This window comes from Notolabrus celidotus, chromosome 23 (assembly GCF_009762535.1).
Source record: "Notolabrus celidotus isolate fNotCel1 chromosome 23, fNotCel1.pri, whole genome shotgun sequence".
NCBI lineage: Eukaryota > Metazoa > Chordata > Actinopteri > Labriformes > Labridae > Notolabrus > Notolabrus celidotus.
Window position 1 is genome coordinate 8,500,640 of NC_048294.1, and position 21,942 is coordinate 8,522,581.

Here is a 21,942-nt window from a genome sequence, read left to right on the forward strand (position 1 = left end):
TGGTGTGTTTATATGTGTCCGGTGTGTATATATGTGGGATGATGTGCACCATTGTTGTGAGGCTGGGTGGATGTTTATTGTTTATTTGTGTTTTATACATGTATTCTTGTACAGACGGTGACAAGAAGTCTCCTTATTAAGGACAAATAGAGATCTATCTATCTATTTTGAAGTTAGGCGTCCTCCTTTAGAAGAACTCTATTGTGGAAGAATAATGTGCATTTAATTCACAAGATGAATTTGTAGTGCTTCTTTTCAGCTTTGGCTCCACATTTTAATTCCTGCACTTCCATTGTGCTTTTGTAAACATCAATTTAAGTGACCTAAAACTTCTTTGGAGTCAGTTCTCTTTCATTTTAATATATAGAGCCTTAAAAACTATCAGGGTCCAGATGTCTAGTGACAGAAAAACTGTATAAAACAAGTCAAGGAGAACCGTACTCAACAAAAACAATCGCTCACTGAAGTGAAGCGATTTGAGACTTTTCTCGTCATTTGTCCAAGAGAAACAAGACTGTTGATCTGGAGAGTGTGTGTCGTAAATTATTCCACATTCATGGAGCACAGAAACAGAAGGCAGATTTTCCAAGTTCTGAGTAAATCTGTGAGACTCCAAGCTTTAGAGAAGACTGAGTCTGGTAGGGTCCGGTGGCGCAGTTCAGGATAGATGTACTGTAATTTCATGAGGCCTGTAGGTGTGCTTGTGAGGACTGGACAACTTTATAACGCGAAGTAGGATAATGAATGTCTTCTGTTTGGTTATAAATCTGAGAGAAAATTGAGCAGCAGCTTACTTGTAGATGATATTGCCATCATATAGGACCCGAAACTTGAGTTTTAGCAGAAGTTTGTTTGAGATTTTCAACCCTGATTATGGAGGAAGTTGGTTCAGTAACATTGACAGTGTCTGTCTGACCTTACTGATGATCTCAGACAGACACTGAGAGAAACCCTGTGAATGTTTCTTTAAAGCACGGCTGCTGCTGATGGTTGGAGATTAAACGGCTTCAAGACAATCTGTAGAAATGTGTGTGTGCAGCTTTGACACAACACAGTGCAGAGAGCCAGACTAAACATAGATATGTATTTATCCTTAAAGGAACAGTACAGAGCTAGGGAATAGGCTTCCCTTCTGACATGTAAATTCATATAATGTCAAATTTCTGCTTGTATAGCGTGTAGACGACAGAATGTTGATATTAAATGTTAAATTATAAGCTTTCAGACTTCCTGTTTATTACCAATTACTATTTCTTTAACTTTCAAGACAGGTAAGTTAACTGTAAGTTTATCTGTTTTTCATCTAAAAATAATCCTGCTTTTCAAAATATGTAACTGTTGCTTTAAATTCCGCCTGCTTCACGACGTTTACCAGAACAATTGGTGACAAAATCTTAATCTAATCTCACGCATCTAACCTCCAGGTCTCCACCTGTGACCTCAACACATGTCATATCCTTGTAACAGCCCTACAAGTAATTTACAGCTGACCCTGACCTTTGACCTCTGGGCCGCAGCAGTGGAAAGATAAATGTCCTCGTAAGGGACAAACACAAACGCACGCACGCACGCACGCACGCACGCACGCACGCACGCACGCACGCACGCACGCACGCACGCACGCACGCACGCACACACACACACACACACACACACACACACACACACACACACACACACACACACACAGTCTGTTACCTGTGCAGACGGCTTTGTACACATTAGCTGTCCAGTTCCCAGAGCCCAAACACACCGCCCTCCTGTTCCCCTGGAGACTGAAACCTTGACGACAGGTGAGCAGACAAGCGGAGCCCGGTGACGCCGCCCTCTTGGTGCAGGCAGGGGGCGACAGCATGATGTTCTTCAGGGTGGTGATGGGGGGACAGCGGACCTCTGCGGAGAGAGAGAGAGAGAGAGGGAGAAATGAAGAGATTAACCGGAATTCCACTGGACTTTGAATTTTGTCTAATCTATTTTCATTCATACTTTGTTTTTTTATTGTTTTATATCATATATATTCATTTATTCATGTTCCGGGCAGAAGGCATGGAAAGATGGATGTGTGGATGGATGGATGGATGGATGGATGGATGGATGGATGGATGGATGGATGGATGGATGGATGGATGGATGGATGGATTCAAAATGGATGTATGAATGGATAGATGACAGATGGTTGGACAGAGGGATGGATGAAAAGATGGATAAAAAAATTGATAGATGGATGGATGAATGGATGGATGGATAAATGGATGGAAAGATAGGTGGACAGATGGAAAGATGTTAGGGAAGGATGGATGAATGGATAGATGGATTGAATGATGGATGCATGGATAAATTCATTCAATGGATGGATGGATTCAAAATGGATGTATGGATGGAAAGATGAAGGATGTTGGACAGAGGGATGGATGAAAAGATGGATGAAAAGATGGATGGATGGATGAATGGATGGATGGATGGATGGATGGATGGATGGATGGATGGATGGATGGATGGATGAATGGATTCAAAATGGATGTATGAATGGAAAGATGAAAGATGGTTGTACAGAGGGATGGATGAAAAGATGGATAAAAAATGGATGGATGGATAAATGGATGGAAAGATAGGTGGACAGATGGAAAGAGAGATGGAAAGATGGAGGGAAGGATGGATGAATGGATGGATTGAATGATGGATGGATGGATGGATGGATGGATTGATGGATGGATGGATGGATGGATGGATGGATGGATGGATGGATGGATGGATGGATGGATGGATGGATGGATGGATGGATGGATGGTAAGATAAGTGGACAGATGGAAAGAGGGATGGAAAGATGGAAGGAAGGATGGATGAATGGATAGATGGATTGAATGATGGATGCATGGATGAATTCATTGATGGATGGATGGATTCAAAATTGATGTATGGATGGAAAGATGAAGGATGGTTGGACAGAGAGATGGATGAAAAGATGGACAGAAAGATGGATGGATGGAGCCAAGACATCAAAGGGACAGACAGACAGAAGACACGGACAGTGTGAGCTTGTTTCCTGAGCTTTTTGCTGATGTGAAAACCTCTTGGTGTAGCTTCCAACAATAAAGGTATCTTCAGTGGCTGACCGTCTAAAATCGGCAAAGAAGCAACAAACATTTGGTCGGGAATCAGGCTCAGAGAGCTCCGACCACATCTTTCTCACACTTTTTAGACATTTTTAGGAAGCAGGCCAGTGTGGCTTTAGCTCGATGATGGATGGATAACTCTCATCTTCGACTCCCGCTTCATTGGCTTCAGCTGCGGGAGCTATAAACTCACGGAGAGGGGGAGATTTCAATCAGAAGAAAAAATATCTCTGCATCCTCTCGGGGCGGCCGAGGCGATCCCGTTTCACCGCAGTGCAAACAAACACTAAAACAAACCACTCAGCCCTCCTCGCTGTGTTAAAGAGGTAACGACAGTTTGTGGGGGGAACACTGAGATGACCAAACAAACAACTGCAACTGGTTCAGACGGTAGTTATCAATAAATGGGAGAGCTTTCCGGAAGCCATGGGGTCGGGTTTTCTAAAATAGCGCAGCGGGCTGGTTGGTTGGAAGTGAGTCAGAGCGGGCCGGAGGTTTGTGGCTCTCACACGGCCCCTCTTTTTGTGTGTTTGTGCGCCTGACCCGGCTGTTCTCTCCGGCGGGCATGAGTGTGTGCGACTATTTTAACTTAACTATCAGTTCTGAAGTGTGTGGGTACTCTTGTGTGCGTGTGTAGATGTGGTGACTGTAGTTTTTGTGCTATGAGAAAGCAGATGTATCTCTCTGCGGATGATGTAGTGCGGCTCAGTGCGAACACATGTTCGACCACAGCGCATGTGTGAGAGTATGTTCTCATGTGTATTCACATGTGTGTTTAAAACCACATGTTTTTACATAGAAATACCCACATCATGTGTTATTACAGAGTCACTCTTTTGATAGATGATCTTTCTGTTTTTACAGCCAGACAGGGAGCACTTAGCTGAAGCTGAACAGACAGTCTGAGCTTATAGTTAACTTCAGACAGGCTTTAATAAAGAGGCGCTGCTGGACGAGTCTATTGTACGCAGGGCAGCGATGTTTATCATGGAAAATAATGCAAATTGAATAACCAAATAAAGAAATCTAATTGAGTTCAATGGATGTGGAAAACACATGACTGTGAGTGAAGACATTACACATGGAAAAAGGAAAAATAGCTGTCGAGATGGATGGGAAGGAAATATTTCAAGTGAATTCAACTGGGATTGACCTGTGACTCGGATTCTCCTCGTAGATTTATGTTGATGTTTGGACAGACAGCTTTATGTGCTGTACATAAACACTTTAAAAACAGTTATGTGTTAGCTATAAGCTCATCCTTTCATAAACAAACTAATAAAACAGCTGTACTTCAATTATTCAGCACTTTTAATAACCCCTGCAGTGTCCTCATTTGATCTATCAAGCCTAGTAGAGTGGGAGGGTGTTCTTCAAACTAACACGGGACTTCCACCAGATCCGTGTCGGGTCTGTCTCCCATCCGCTGCGGTGCGAGCAGGACCTCCGGCCATCTGGAGTCAGGTGAACGAGGTTTTCCCACAGCAATCACTGAATCAAGGATTCTCCTCCTCCTCTCCTCATCCATGCTGTCTTTCTGGTCCTCTGAAAACCTCTGACCTGTTGACTCCAGGCCTGGCTCTGCTCTAAATGACATTTTTTTTGTCATAGTTAAGTTAAAAACAATCTAACGATAACACAGAGTGTTTTATTCTGAAAATTAACCGGGGTTGTATTTTGTTTTAGTGCCTGACATCCTGCCCCACTTCATCTGCTCTGTGCTGAATTGATGCGTCGTGCTCCGGCATCCGGCCGGATCTGATCCATTGCGTTCCGACCTGCCGGATCAGAGACGCAGCCGGAACGCAACGGAGCGGATCCAGTGGGGGTTAACAGGTGCTTTTTGACCTGAAATTTTAGACCATTTAGCTCCTGGAACTGCTCTTCAAGGAAGTAAATGGTTCCTGTGGCCCATTGCTATCTGAAGCCTGAAGTACCGTGGAGATTAATTGCACCACACTGCCGGACCAGTAGAGGGCAGTAAGATGGAGATGAAGATATTCAACAAAAATGACACTGTTGAAGGAGACAGACAAGCTGGCATCATCATGAGCCACACAACAGCTAGCCTGTTAGCAATTTTAAAAAGCCATGTCAGAGATCGATCTGTGTTTCAGTTTGAAGAGCGACCCTATTAACTGGAGACTTTCTGCTTATGCATCCTTCACAAACGTCTTTAGATTATTATTAAATGCTGATCTAATGGGGAGCTGGTGGCCTAGTGGTCTGAGTGCCCCACATACAGAGGCTATATTCCTTGTTGCAGAGGTCGCTGGTTTGATTCCCCGGCTGAAACCATTAAATGCATGTCTTCCCCCGCTCTCTACTTTCCTCGTTTCATGTCTCTCTTCAGCTGTCCTATCATAAAGGCAAAGATGCCCAAATACATATCTTAAATTTTAAAAAATACGAAACAACAATGCATTACCGAGGAGTCCTTCCATGTCTCAACTGCTGTTGTAAACTCAAAAAACACTGAATGAAACACAACTTTTAAAACCAAGTGAATTAAAGTTCCTGAACCTTTGAAAAGTACTTCCCCCAAAGCAGGGGCTTTTCATGGGGAGATTAACCACCCCAGAACAAAATTTAGATCCTGGTTCCTACTGTTGAAATGCATATAGTCCCTCAAAAGGTTCCTAGTAACTGAGGAAGGTTCCTGCTGTCAAAAAGCACCTTTAGCTAAGGCTTCTCCACAGCCTTTGCTGGCAAAAGATTCAAAGACTACAAATCAAAGCACCCGACGAAGACAGAGTGTTCGAAGTGACGAAGGCTTACCCACACACCGAGGTTGGGGTCCACTCCACAGCGAGTTGTTCTGGCAGGTGAGCTTGGAGTCTCCCTCCAGCCTGTAGCCCCGCTCGCAGCCCGCCTGACACTCTGTCCTGTAGGAGGCGCCGCCGTCGCTGCACCTGAGGAAGCCGTGCGAGGGCCGAGAGAGAGGCGGGCAGGAGCGGACTGCAGAGGGGAAAATAAAAGACAGACATGAAAAGAGTGATGACACAAAACAGACAAGAAATAAGTTTGTTTGTTTCTGATGTCCTGTTACTGTGATCACGTCTGAACATTTTCAAAAACTATGATAAGAGGAAAATCTTGCTTCTTATTATGAAAAGATCGGAAAAGAAAGATTTGTAAAATTTACACTACCAGTCAAAAGTTTGGAAACACTTTCTCATTCAAGGGTTTCTATTTATTTTATTTATTTGAAACACTGTAGATTAATACTGAAGACATCAAAACTATGAAAGAACATATATGGAATTATTTAATTAACTAAAAAGTGTTAAACAAAGCAGAACATGTTTTATATTTTAGATTCTGTAAAGTAGCCCCCTTTTTCCTTCATGACAGCTTTGCACACTCTTGGTATTCTGTCAGTCTGCTTCATGAAGTGGTCTCCTGGAATGGTTTCTAATTAACATGAGCCTTGTCAAGAGTTCATTTGTAGAATGACTTGCCTTCTTAATGTGCTTGAGACCATCAGTTGTGTTGTTCAGAGGTAGGGTTAGTACACAATGGATGTACTGTTGGAATCCAGATTATGGCAAAACCAGATTATTTCATAGTTTTGATGTCTTCAGTAGTAATCTACAATGTTGAAAATAATTAAAATAAATAAAAAACATTGAATGAGAAGGTGTGTCCAAACTTTTGACTGGTAGTGTATAATTTTAACAACTTTTTATGATTTGTTTTAGAAACACTTTCAACATTTCCACCATTACTCATCTTCAAAATGACTAAATATAAATGAGGAAATAGGAAGAGAAAACACTTTTCTTGCTTAATTTGAGGTGTAACTTCTGAAAACAGGTACTCTCCATGAGTCACAGGACGAGGAGGAAGCCGTAAATCAGCTGCAGGAATGTTCAACACAATCATCATCATTAGCTCTAACTTGGGCTTACCATTTAACCCCGAAATGTGAAAGTCCCGACTAAATAAAAGAAAACAATCCTCGTGTGTTTCTGTTCCGAGTTAAACTGAGGTCTAGAAGAGAGTGTGTGGTGTGTTATTTCTCATAGACAGAAAGGCGGAGGAGAGGAGACCCCCTCCCTCAGGGCTTCACGAGCTGGGAGGTCCAACAGTTTGCGGCAAACGGCTAGACTTGGTGTAAGGCATACAAGCAGACGTATGCACACACACTTCGAAAAATATATACCCAAAGCCACTGCTATAAATCTTCAACACACACCCTTGAATATTCAGTGTCTTGGTATTTCTGTGAGTCACACTGTTGCCGTCTTCCTGCTAAAACTGCCATTTTCCTCATTAATCTTTTGACCCCTCCAATTCACTCTTCCTCTTTTTCTTTCCTTTTGACTTCTTGAACTTCCTCCCTTTTCTTTTACTGTCTTCTGTCCTACTTCTCCCCGTCTTTCAAACTGACTCCTTAAAATTTTCTCCCTCTTAACATCTGTCCTGGCAAAGAGCAGTAGTTTCCCAGTTACCGTTGATTCCACGTTCAGTCTAAACACATATGATCTCAATACGTGGAGGGGAATCGGCCACCGTCGTACTCGCTTGTTGGAAACTTGCTGCAAATCAGTAGAACGTACACTCACTCTTGATACGGGGATTTAATGCTACATAAATGTTTATGAATGTTCACAGACGATAGAGGGGAAGCGGCAGGCTGTGAGGGCTTTGAAGAACGTCCCATAGCTTCATGAGAATTATACGAGACATGTGTGGTGTGGAGGAACCTGCTGGGATCAATCAGACAAGCTTGGATGTAAATGAGTGCTCACTTCACCGCCAGGAGCGTGATATGGTAAGACACCATCTGCCTCACACAAGATAATAGAAAGGCTGCTACATGGATAGATTTAGATACAATGAAATGAGAAATAAAGAAGTTCAGTCACATCACCGGAGCAGTCTGTCCAATCACTGAGAGTTCTGCTTTATAACAGATTCAACATATTCACTCAGAGCTCGTCTGCTGTCTCAGTGACATCCTGTCCAAGGTTAGATAGAGAATGGAAAGATGGAAGGATGGATTGATGGATAGACGGAAAGATGGATGGAAAGATGGATGGAAAGATGGAAGGATGGAATGTATGGGAAGATGGATGAAAAGATGGAATGAACGATGGATGAATGGATGAATTAATTGATGGGTGGATAGATTTAAAATGGATGTATGGATATAAAGATAAAGGATGGTCGGACAGAGGGATGGATAAAAAGATGGATACAAAGATGGATGGATGGATGGAGCCACAGGATAAAAGGATTGATGGATGGAGCCAAAGGATGGAAGGATGGATGGATCGAGGCAAAGGACGGAAGGATGGAAGGATGGAGGCAAAGGAAGGAAGGATGGATGGATGGATGGATGGATGGATGGATGGATGGATGGATGGATGGAGCCAAAGGATAAAAGGATGGATGGATGGATGGATGGATGGATAGATGGATGGAGCCAAAGGATGAATGGATGGATGGATGGAGGCAAAGGATGAATGGATGGATGGATGGAGGCAAAGGATGGAAGGATGGATGAAAAGATGAATGAATAGATGGAAAGTTGGGTGAACCGATTGAGAGAGGGATGGAAAGATGGAAGGAAGGATGGAAAGAGTAATGGAAAGATGGAGTATGGATGAATGGATGGAGCCAAAGGATGGATGGATAGATGGATGGAGGGGTGGACTGATGGTGAGAGGGACTGAAAGATGTAAGGAAGGATGGAAAGAGAAATGGAAAGATGGATCCATAAAAAAGGCTGGATGAAAAGAAGGGTTGAAGGAAAGAGAAATGGAATAAATTATGGTTTTATATGGAAAGATGTATGGGTGGATGAATCATGGATGGATGGAAAGATGAGTTGAGGATTCAGGGATGGATGGATAGAGGGAAAGAAGGATGGATGGCTGAACAGACAGACAGACAGACAGACAGACAGACAGACAGACAGACAGACAGACAGACAGACAGACAGACAGACAGACAGACAGACAGACAGACAACTAACCTAAGGCTGAGTTGGTTCATCCCTCTTCTTTTTAACATCTAAAGATGAGTAGAAACTTTGTAACTAATGTCATGACATGGAGCGGTGTAATATAATTTAAGTTTCCTGAAATAACTTTTCTTGTGATTTGGAGCTTTGTAGATAAAATGATGAAATAAACAAAAGGCTGATTCTTGTCATAAGTCTTTCCTCCTCACTTCTGCAGCTGGCTGGCGTTCCCGACCAGGTGCCGTCAGCCTGGCACAGTCTGATGCTGGTTCCCTGGAGGTCAAAATCCGGCTGGCATCGAACACCACAGGCTGCATCGTAGTGGTTGTTACACACATTCTGAACGAAGAAGCCGTTTTCTGGAGGAGACAGTGCCGGGCAAAGCACCACTGAAGAGAAGAAAGAAGAGAAGAACACTGAAGTCTTGAAGTCCATATCGAGGCTGACAGAGAAAGACATTTCAAAACAAACACGAAACACACACACAGAGATCACTAGCTGACAGGAAACACACGCACACACACACACACACTTTGGAAAGTTAATGCTCCTGACAAATATGATGAGAAAGCGTGAAAGCAGAAAATTACAGATTGTCAAACAATCTACACAGAGGGAGGAAGAGAAAGCATGAAACTGATGATTAATGAACACCATTGTTTTCAGATGATCTGCGGTGTGGAAATAACTGAATCGCTCTTCGAGGAAAGGGAGGAAATAACTGGATAGAAATTCATTACAGGGGATATTCTTAAACCAACAATGTACAGCACCTCTGTGAAACACTGCGTTTTCGTTCCAGTCCATTCTCCTTTATGTATCGCTACATTTTACAAAGCTGTATGGATTTCACTTCTCTGACTCAATGTCTTTCTTGGCTTCAGTTTCTTCCATATTTCTTTATGAAACATGTTTGTTCAGGTGTTTCGACCTTTATGAAGTTTTCCACATCATTACAAACTCGTAGTGCCTTAAAGTTTTACCGCTTCCTGGGTTGACTGCTCGGCGGTGCGTTCACTGACTGAGATTTTTTTGGGACTCTGTTTTTATTTGTCTACTGTCTGGCTTCTTCTGTGTGTAGATACGTGAGGCAGGTTACAGTTCCTCATCTGAAACAATGGACCGTGTGAAAGACAAACAAAGGCACAAACAGTATAACATAGAAAGACAGAGAAAGAGTTCTGGATGGTTCTCTAGCAGTGGAGGTTAATGGTTGAAGACAACATAGGAAATAAGAATCTCAAGTATAATTAAAATAAATAAATACATCAAATACATTTCTATAATCATCAGCATATACCTTAAAAAATAGGTAAATAATATCAATAACAATAATAATAAAAATGATAAAAAGAAGAAGAAGAAAAGCCTATAACACTACTACTACTACTACTACTACTACTACTACTACTACTACTACTACTACTACTACTACTACTACGAAGAAGAAGAAGAAGAAGAAGAAGAAGAAGAAGAAGAAGAAGAAGAAGAAGAAGAAGAAGAAGAAGAAGAAGAAGAAGAAGAAGAAGAAGAAGAAGAAGAAGAAGAAGAAGAAGAAGAAGAAGAAGAAGAAGAGCCTATAACACTACTAATACTACTAAGAAGAAGAACAAGAACAAGAAGAACAAGAAGAAGAAGCAGAAGAAGAACAAGAAGAACAAGAAGAAGAAGAAGAAGAACAAGAAGAAGAAGAAGAAGAAGAAGAAGAAGAAAAAAAGCCTATAACACTACTACCACTACTACTACTACTAATAATAATAATAATAATAGTACTAATAATAATAACCATAATAATAATAATAATGATAACTCAAAATAATAAAATACCAAAAATAAAAGTAATTAAGAGGAAAAGAAAAAAAAATCATCCATCTTTTTTGTTATCAATGATTGGTTTAAATTTAGAACTGTCTACTTGTTCGGACACAACAATGTTAAATCTCTTCTTCTCTTAAACAGCCTCTGAATCGACTCCACCCACTCACGCCCACGTGGGCGCTTGGTTAAATATTTGTGAGGAAATCCCTCAGCTTTTCTCATAATGCACTTCAATTTTAACAAGCAAACACAAGCAGTTTTTTTTCCCTTCAGCAGTTAAGAGAATGTTATTGCTCAGACTCGTCTTGCATAACCAGACCTATCTCCTGACTTTAGCACTGTGCCAAAACTGAAGACAGGTCTGTCTGAACCCATCGTGATTCCACCTAAAGGGAAAAACCTTGTTCTTTGTTTTGGAGAACCGGAGGCGTACTGTAGATATCTTTCATTAGAGAAGAATTAGTCATGGAAAGTAAGTGAAATATCAATCGGCAGCGTTTTCCACAGAATGATGCTGTACCAGTGGCGGAAGATGTCTTAGAGTAATTCTATTAATGCTATTATGAAGTTAGTCTATATATTTGTTGTGTTTTTTTCTCCATTTGCTAGGTATGTGTTGAAAAGAAACTTTAATTTGCTCCATAATTTTGGTCAGTTCTGCAGCGACACCTTTCCTCTCTTTATACACACAGAAGCATGTCCCGCCCTGCCTCCTACAGTTTCCCCTTTCCATATACGTCTGATGTTCTGACGATTCTTGACAGCAGCTTATCTTATAAAACGTCTCAATATCAACCTGCATTCTGAAATATTTCACTGAATATTACCAGAACAGGTGATCTGATAACAGGTCCTGCTATGTTTCCTGGCTTTTCGCAGCCATTCTGAGCTTATCATGTTAATTTAGAGCCGATACATGTTGCTGTTGATCATACAGAAATGGTTACAAGGAAGAATGGAGAGGAGACGTAGGAGGAGATGAAAATTTGAATTGCATGCAGCTGGTTTAATGATTGATAGTCACTGCCTGATGCAAATGTGTACAGCACTGTTAAATGTTGTCCTGTTGTGTCTGCATGTGTCTTCTTTAACATTTCCTCATTGCTGCTTCCTGATTGTCTTGCTCCATGAAGTTTATGTCCATGGACACTTTCTCAAAGACTGTCATATCATGTCCTTATGTAGCTTTTAGTTATTTTTAATTGTATGGTGCTATTTGTACTTTTCTTTTCTTCTCTTTTTGTTTGTTTGTTTGTTTGTTTGTTTGTTTGTTTGTTTGTTTGTTTGTTTGTTTGTGTTTTGGTTTCTCCTCTACCTTCTTATTCAGATCTTATTTTACTAATCTTTGTTTAATCTTGATCTTTTAGGGAGCCTTTTCAACATCTGGCAAGGGACTACGGATGTAAACTAGCCTTTTGGCTAACTCTGGCACATTTACAGAAGTGCTAATCAATTAACATGGTCCTTTTAAATAATATATAATAATAATAATAAAATGTTTGGCCGATTTATGGCGATTCTGGAAGTGGGTGTGCGGTCCTGGCTGTTTTAACACATAGTTAAATTTTGGAGGTGGTGCATGTCAGGCTACATGTCTAGACTTGGTTGGAAAAGGGCTGCGGAGACCTATGGCGTAGGCCAGCGCTATTCAATTAGCGTCCCGAAAGCAACCCTTGAGTGGCCCGGAAGCAACTGCCGAGGGATTGTGACTTGGGTCCGGCAAGAAAATCGTCTTTTACTAACACTGACAAGTTCTTACAAAAAATCATTTATACACTTTCAGATGTGATGAAAACAAAAGATGGTGTTCCTAATCTGCACTTTGTTTTTTTTTGTTCATATGCACCTTAACATGTGCTTGTATTTACCTGTCAAAATGTGTTGAAGTTCTGTGTTTGAAATGTAAAATTTAAAGAAGCAGTATTTCAGCATAGGCTTAGTTTAAGTGCTGCTCTTTTATTGTGTTTATGCCCTTTTGGATGTGACAATACATTAACAAACATCCAGTGTGTTTTGCTATCTTATCTATTTGTTTTTCTTTTAAATGGTTAACTTTGCCCGACCAAATATTTAATTGAATAGCCCTGGCGTAGGTTATGGCATCGATCAATGCTACTTTACAAAATTATAATCATGCTGCATTCAAGAACACTTGAATTAGTGGTTGATATCAGAACTCATTAAGAGAATGTGAAAAATTGTCTGCTTCACGTGTGGTTCCTTTGAATCAGACTTGTTTTTGTAATGAATAGAGTCGCCCCCTGGTGGCCGTTGGAAAAACTGCGGTTTTACAGCTTATTTCATCAAATTTACTTCAGAAAACTTGTCTTTGAAAAGCTGCACACTAATTGTTAAAACTTGAAAAATAGCTCATGTAAAGGCCCGAGTATGAAAAACATGCAAGTTTAATGTTGTTTCTTTTTCTACAAACAGACTATAGAGGGAACTGTTTCAATTTCAAGGCTTTGTAGTGTAGTTAACTAATGATTCCCTCACCCTGGCAGGTCATCCCTATCTGCTTGTATCCCGGCTTGCAGACGCAGTCAGTCAGGGAGGTGCTGCCGGGCTGGGAGGTGTGCTGCGGGTCGGGGCAGGGCAGACAGGTGCTCAGGCCTCCTGGTGTTCCTTCTGGTTTGTGTGTGCCGGGTGGACAGGCTGTTAGAAAGAGAGCAGAGAGGTACTTGAGTTAGAAACATCCCTCCCACACTGCTTGTTTTTAAACGTATGTAATGTCACGCACACAGAATAAGACAGCTGGACGGAAAGATTGAACGGTGGACATGTTTAAAAGAGAATTAAGCTGCTGTGTCGTGACTGAAAGTGAAAAACAGCTTTATGGATTTATGTGGAGACTTTGATCATATTCATGTCTGGACATGTACTGGAGCGGCGGAAAATGTGGCAAAAAAAGGATAAAGTGATCTCACAGGGAAGGTAGAAAAGACAAATTCAGCTCAGAGTTTTAATTATTCCAAGCAGGAGAAAGTGGGAGAGCATTTTCATTACGAAGAAACGCAACAATCAAAGAAAGGTTTATGAGCTTTCAAATAAAAGGAAAAACAAAAACCCTGGATCACCTACACACACACACAGACGCACACACACAGACGCAGTGTGTTTCCTATTAGATTCACCTGAGTCTGTTACGAGGACATGTTGTAAAGATGAAGAAGCGAGGGGGTCAGGCTGAGGTCCTCCAACATTCTTTCATTCACCATCAATCTACCTCCATAAAACGCAGCCTCAGTGCATCACTGCTCTGCAGAGGAGTGAAAATGAACGAGTGAATCCATCACACGCTCTTATCTGCAGTTTAAAGGTTACTTTCACACGGGATTGTTCATGAATTACAGATAACCTGATTAAACCTGATGTAATTCGCTTGAAGATGTAATGTGCATCTGCAGTGACCTCATGAGTCTCTGATGTTCTCAGATGAACTTCTTAGATGGACGGATGGATTAGCTCTAAAATTCTGATTACACTCATTTGAATTATGTTGTTTCCACGGGCAACAGCAGACCGTATCAGATATTTTTCGGGTACTTTAACACAAGCAATTTGCTCTGCTGGTATTCCCCATGATTCAAAGCAGTGATTGGTGCACTTTGAAGGGAAAAGACCTTAATCAGCCGCTCCCAAAAGCAGAGCAGTTTTCCTCTGTGTTGCTTCTGTTCCTTTGTGTTCAGCACAAACACGTCACGGCCGCTACATCTGTGCTGACGTCTGCACTTGTTATTTTCATGTACGTGACTCAGGCCAACTGTTTTAAAACTTTGACCAGAAGTTTAGAGAATTATCCCAAGAGTTACTACAAAATGTTTGAATGAATGATTTAGTGTTTATTCGCTCATTAGAGAATACCAGTTGCGGTCTTTAATCTGTCAGATGAAGTTTAAAGTTAGCCAGCTCTTTGCAGAAACCAGAGACGCTTACTTTATAGCTGATATTTATGTATGTGATGTGGACACTTCAATTACTTTTTATAGTTGATTTAGATCGGTCTTCAATCCATTGATTCACTGATTAATTGTCCAATTAACCTTTTTATAAGATTATAATTTGTCACTTTGGTTTTTATTTTGAAAGGACACCTTAAGATGGACAGGATAAACTCGAAGGAGGGATAAGGGATGAAAGGAATGGTGTGATAGGCTCCCCAAAAAGTGAAACCAAAACTCCCCTTTTGTTTTCGTACACTATTGGTCATAAAGCCCAACTTCTCCATATTGACAGGTGGGACATGAGTCAAACTTTATGTCCCACCTTCAAGTGCGATACATTTTTCTTTCCTTATAGTAAGATCTTGACTTGCAGATTTATTTCCAAGTGCTCATTTTTCAGAGATGTTTTAAAAAGGATTGTATAATTTATGGTATTTTACAGATTTGATGGCTTCAAGTGGCTTTGAACAAACTAGATGATTTTGTTGATTTCAGCTTTATTTTGAAAGGATGGCTTAAGACAGGAAGACAGACTAATTTGATAAAAAAAAAATAGTTGGATGACATGACAACTCCCAAAAAGTGAAACCAAAACATCTGGAAAAAAAATTCAGATTAGCCTACAAACTGTCGAGGGCTAGACTTTTGGGGCTGAAAAGAAGAGGCGGGTCTATGAGTTTAGTTTATTTATTATTCATCATGTCATGCAACGAAAAGGTGCCCAGCCCATATGGTCTTACAAGACACTACAAAACCAAAACAAAACAGGAGCAACAACATAAGAAGAAAAAGAAAAAAAGTAGTCAAGCTAACTTAAACATTTCTATAGTTACATAAATAGCAAATGCTAAACTGGCTTTTAAAGGGCAGAGATTAAAGCTGCTGTTGGTAGGAATTCTGCTGGGTTTGGAGAAAAGGTCATAATACCCATCAGTACTCATCTGTAAGTGGAGTAATTTGAGGCTATTGCGAAATCTCTGCGTTTTCCAATGCCTTTGTATCAAGCAATGTTATTATTCCCCTCGTTCCCGTTATGACAGACCAATCATATCTAATCTCCAATCCTCTGTCCTGATTGGTTAAGGGGAGGCCCCTACTACGTCCTCCGATTGGTTATGAGTCCGGCACTATCATGACTGCACACGCTGATCTGTGTTGGGGGGCTAAGAGGAAATCTGGTTGGGAGGGATAGTGTTGACATTCGAAGTCACTCTCTCTGAACAGATGTTTACTCTGTGACTACCAACAGCAGCTTTAAGAGAAAGAATTGCAAAAATATCTGGAAATTTTAAGATTCTGATGAGTCCAGATACAGATTTGCCTCATTACATAGCATACTTCTCTTATTGTGAAAGAGTGACAAAAGAAATGATGAATAAACTGCATTGTGTCACAGAATTCGGCTGGCTATTGCCTCTGCTCTGTTTCCGCTGTTCCAACTCTTTTTTGATCCATCTTCCATAAAATCACGTGGAGCCATGGGTTTGTTCAACATGCAGGTTTGAGCCAATCACATACGAATGCTGTAATGGGTAAACTCTGAGACACAGTGCAGCGCAAACCACAGAATAAGACAGATTTCATTAGCATCAAATAAAGTTAATCTAATTAAGGGTTAACAGTTGTCGTTTCTTTCTGGAGTGCTGCGCTGTGACTTATGTCATCGTCTGTAAAAGTAGATCCAAGTGTTGTCTGCATTAATTGGAAAAACAAACTTATATCATCGACTGCAGCAGTTTCCAAAATCCAAACAGGCTACAGCGTTTGAGACGTCTTTTTTGAGATGTTTTAATTTGGTGTTGTGCACTTTAAATGAGAAAATCATAAAGTTTCACAACCCACACCCACACACATCATTTAGACACTTGCAATAAATAAAAAAACCATGTATGTCCAAATGGGATATCTGATTGGATTAAAAGCCGCTAAGTGTTAGCAGGAAAAGTAAGTTACAAGCTGAGTTTTTGTCTGAGTTGGCGTCAGTTTGAAAGTCCCAGTTTTACGACACGCGGCTAAAGTAAACTGTGTCAGAAAACATTCAACACACAGGTTGTGTTACAAGCCTCTCTGTACTGTAGGTGCAACAGAGAAGCCTCAGTACTAATGTTCCTCACAACTCATTTACTCACCGCTAAGCCAGAGGCCAGGTGTGAATTTCCACTGCTGAGCCAATGCCAGCCTGGCCTCCCTTCCCTCTCTCCCTCCATCCTCCCTCCTCCTCCCTCAGCAGGTCAGCCAGGAGATGTTAACCGACTGTAAAGCAGACACCGGCTGCTGGCGCTGAAACGCACCCAGTAACCCACATTAAACGCACGCACGCAGAAAACCACTCGAAGTACGTTTGATAACAAAAGCAGCCGATGCAGCTTCTCCATCCTGCGTCCTTTAAACTCAGAGGAGGCCTCTTACATAAGCTGAAAGTGTGCCCTCTGTTCAAGTCCTCAGTCTGTTTTACAGCTTCATTTACGGTTTTTACAGGAAAGCTCGTCACTTTTTATGCGGCTAATAATTCAGCCAGTGGAAATACTGTATCGAGAAAATATAAAAATGCAGTTCCTGGCAGGTGGGGATGTACACAGACAGATGCATGGTTACACTTTCACACAAACACACATTGACACACGGAGGTTTAAAGAGCAGCTTTGGCTAACGGGTGAGATGCTTGGGATGAAGTTAGGATGGAGGAATGGATGATGGAGGAGTCATTACTCTGACATAAAAATATAAACCTGGAAGGTGAACGTGGAGAAAACTGTTTGAACTGCTTTTAAATTGTATCACTGCTCCATTACTTTAGACCTCATGCTGGAAGTAATTGTGTTTGGACCTCTGTCCTCAGTCTGGATTTGGGTCCTTCATTTAGCGAGGAAGTGGAGCGTCTGCAGCCAGATGACCATAAAGCAGAGAGAGAGCCTGTTGTGTTCTGACTCGCTGTGAGTGCATGGAAGGACAGCAGCTACACTGGAAAAATGCCCCTCAAAAATAAGAAAAAAACTTACTTCAAGGTACTTTTACCTTGAAGTAAGCAAAACAATCTGCAAATAGAACAAGTGAAAATTTGCTTGGTAAGATTTCTTAAAATAAGACGTAATATTTAGAAAACTGTGATCTTAAAATAAGCAGGAAAACTTATTTTAAGCAACATTTTACCAGTATTTTAAAGCTTAGTGTCTCAGAATAAGACAGGAATGCTAACAATTAGTATTTTTTCACTCAAAAAAAGATTTTTGCAGTAATATATTTAATGTCAACTTCTTCATTTGAGATATATTCACCTTAATTTGAGTTGTATTATAGCGGCACTTCTCTGGGTTTAAGACCATCTTGTACTTGAAATAAGATGACAAAGTTTAATTTGAGAGATTTGCATTTTGAGATGTCTTCTCATAGTGAGCTGGATATACTAATATTCAGTCATGTTGTTTTTTAGGATAATCTAGCTATGCTCAAAAGTAGATGTTTTATTGTGTGCATGTAGTTTGAGGATGTATATTTTTATCTGATTTAGAAGAAACTGTGCCTGAAAACCCTTAAAAGAACGACTTTTCTTTTTTTCTTTCTTTCTTTTGTTTGTTTGTTTGTTTGTTTGTTTGTTTGTTTCTTCATTTTTTGTCTTTCTTTCTTTCTTTCTTTCTTTCTTTCTTTCTTTCTTTCTTTCTTTCTTTCTTTTATCAATGGAGCTGTTTTCTGATAGATTCTCCAATAAAATGCATTTACTTAAATCAAGTGAAGTGTTTGCCTAAATCAAGATTATCGGTCTTCTACAAATAAGATCTCAGCTTGAAAAACGTATGAAATGTAAAATAAACCTTGTTTCTTCTAAATTACAACTCAAAACAAGATCATTTCAAGATTGTTTGACTTAACAAGATATTTAAGATGTCTTAAAACAAGTCACTCTATCGTGCTCCAATGTTACTTGTTAAGTAAATTTATCTTAAATCAAGTGGGATAAGACATTTTGACTAAAAATGGGACAATTTCACTTGGTAAGATTTTGATTTTTTGTAGTCTGAGAGAGCTACTATACCCTGATCTGACCCTGATCTGAAGAGAGGAAGGGGAGTACACAGTATCAAGAACTACCTGTTTCAAGAAAAAGCAAAACTTATGAATAATGATAAAGTTAAAGTCATGACATCTAAAGCTTTCATGCTGTCTGACTCCGTCAAATACTTTCTATAAATCAGCCACATCAGAGAGAAATATTACATTAATAAAGAAGCTGCAAGCAAGCAATCACTTTTAAAGGACATGGGAGGTAAGATAAACAAAGTTATCAAAATGGATGTCTGCTTCCAACAAGATATGCCGTCATGGAAATTGGAGACTTTAACGCCTTGAACCGCTGACCTAAGATCCGCTCTCCCTCCTTTAAAGAATACGTTTGGCAGTATTATGTCCTTTCTCATTACAACATAAAAAAGATCAAAACCATGTGTTGGTAATCCGTACAGCAGACAATACTCAATTCAAAACCTCATTACTCCCCATCATAGATGTCATGTGTTATCCAGAAACATTTAAAAAGATATCAATAAACAAAGCTGTTTCATTGGATTGTCATGTGTCCTCATTGCAGTGACAAAGGGTGCATGGCAAGCCCACAGATGCTGCTCTGGGTTCAACATTCACTCTTCTTTGAATAAAGCTCAGTAAAAACTACAACATCCAGCTGTTTAAGGAAGTGTCAGACGACTGTAAGGGCCTGTTTCCACTAACAGTGTTATATTTTGCACTGGCAGCATCCTCAACCTCAATTTCGGGTTGCTTTTTCACTAGCGCTTCCTGTTGTTTGATGATGAAAGTTGTGTCACAGCTGTTCTGCTTTCCTTGGTAATGGCTGCTGGGGTATGCTCTGTATGCTTCATATCTTTTTTGAATTATTTGACAATTTTACAAAGAAAATGTCAAATTAATGGAAAGGAAAGGTCTCCTTGCTTAAGCAGCAGCTCTAAACGTGGACATTTTACCCCCCAAAAAAATCTTGCTAGTTCCTCCTCTTCTCCTGTTTTTGACAAAGTTTATATCATAAAGTCCCGTCCCTTCTCAATTTTGATTTGAGACTTTAAAATCCTGCTGATGGTTTATAAAGCACTGTATGGTTTAGGCCCAAAATACATTGCTGATCTGCTGCTACTGTATGAACCATCTCAACCTCTGAGGTCATCAGGTACTGGTCTGCTTCCAGTCAGAACGAAACATGGTGAAGCAGCGTTTAGTCATTATGCACCACATATCTGGAACACACTCCCTGAAAGCTGTAGGTCCGCTCCAACTCTCACCTCTATTAAATCAAAGACTAAGACCTTTTTATTTGACACTGCCTTCCTATCTTAGCTTTTTTCAACTTGCTTTAAATGCTAATTTTAAATTTACTTTTAATATATTTCTAATTTTCCTTTTCTTTTCTGTTTTATTATATTTGTCTCTTTAATTGTGCTCTTTTATGCTTGTCTGAATTTTTCCAAAGCTTTTAATGTTTTAATGTAAAGCACATTGAGTTGCCCTTGTGTATGAAATGCACTATACAAATAAATATGCCTTGCCTTACTTTAAATTGAGAGCACTGAGACTGCAGTGACAAAAGCAGCTGAAGAAGAGGGCGTTCTTGTGCTTAGGACGCTTGACGCTGAAAACACTGGACTGCTTTGGTTTTGTGCAGAGAAAAGGCACTACCAGTCCAAAAACGCTGTAAGTGGACACAGGCCCTAAAAAAGTTGAACTACGTATTTGGATTAACAGGGATTGACAAAGGAAAGACAATGACAAACCAAACAAAGGCCACTTCATCTGTAAAAGTATTTTGTGCTCACATGAAGTAAGTCATTCAAACTGGCAGATGTGTCCTCTGCCAGGAGGCAAAGTTACTATCACACGAGAATCTCTACTGTCTCTGAGGGGAGGCTGCATTCGATTAGCCAGGCCTAAAAACAGACTGGGACGGAAACGATGAAAGAAGATCCAGAGGGGGAGAAAGAGGGAACATCTGCCTCCTCAGCCACAATGACAAACAGAGAGAGAGAGGGAGAGTGGTTTTCATCTCTGAGGGACAAATTCTGCTTAGATCAACAAAATCCACAAACACATGTTTGCAAACACATATCAACCCGTACAGCGTTCACATGAACATTCATTTCCATTTGTTGAGCAGAATATGAACCAATTACTTTTATGTAGTAGTCCTTATATATGATATGTTCCACTTACAAACCTTAAAATAGGCAAAGTGATTACTTTTAGCAGTAAAAAGTATCACCTGTCAGGAACCTTGTTTTTCCTTAAATAAAAAGACTTTTCAGCAACTTGCTGGGAACCACTTTGTCTAACACCTAACCTGTGGCAGCAGTTTGAGGCCTTAAAAACAACTACAAAGAAACAGTCAATCTCTATGCTGGCTGTTTTTTTTTTGCTCTTGAAGTTCATTAAAGCTAGGGTTGGTAGTCACGGAAAACTAGCATGAATTTGAATGTAGCATTTCCTCAGGAATCCGTCTAACCCCCCCGACCATATGATCAGGACTGATTCAAAACCGGTCCTCAGCACATTGTTTGTGTTTTGCACTACGTCAACTCATGTCTCACTCAGCGGTAAGAAAACACCAAAACATTCTCATAATGAAAGTTAAAAACACAAACAAACATGAAATGTACGCGAAGGAGGCGGGCAGAACGGCAGGATGGGATTTGATTGGTTTCATAATTTGGCTCCTGTTTGCAGGGATTGGTTGGTGTTTTCCCAGGTTTACTCCGGCTGTAGATAGCAGCTTTTTTCGCTCTTTTTAAGAACACATTATGTATTGATTGCTGTCGGAACATAAAGATAATTTTAACCAGCATAACAAAAAGTGTATCTAAATCTGACTACCAACCCCAGCTTTCAGAGGCATCAATATGAGTTTTTGGTCTTTTGGTCTGTTTAATAACCAACTTAAAACTCTACATGGGAGCTTTAAAGGCACAGTATGCAACTTCTGCTGATGGGGTCTCTCTACAAAAACAATAACAAAGATGTGGTTTGATGAAGTAGTTGAGGAGTAGCATTGGATCCTGGCAGTTATTTTCTCCATAGCATTTTTTACAGCCATTTTTATTGA

At 40.3% G+C, this 21,942-nt stretch overlaps 1 protein-coding gene across 3 annotated transcripts in view; it reads right to left on the reverse strand.

The window, feature by feature from the left end:
• Window positions 1-21,942, reverse strand: part of svep1 (sushi, von Willebrand factor type A, EGF and pentraxin domain containing 1) — a 136,953-nt gene that overhangs the window by 54,227 nt on the left and 60,784 nt on the right. For all 3 annotated transcript variants that reach the window (XM_034676242.1, XM_034676243.1, XM_034676244.1), the window contains exons 4-7: window positions 13,399-13,557; window positions 9,294-9,473; window positions 5,892-6,071; window positions 1,699-1,893 (exon numbers count right to left, since the gene is read on the reverse strand). In XM_034676242.1, the coding sequence (XP_034532133.1) occupies window positions 1,699-1,893; window positions 5,892-6,071; window positions 9,294-9,473; window positions 13,399-13,557 (714 nt within the window). The remainder of the gene's footprint in view (window positions 1-1,698; window positions 1,894-5,891; window positions 6,072-9,293; window positions 9,474-13,398; window positions 13,558-21,942) is intronic.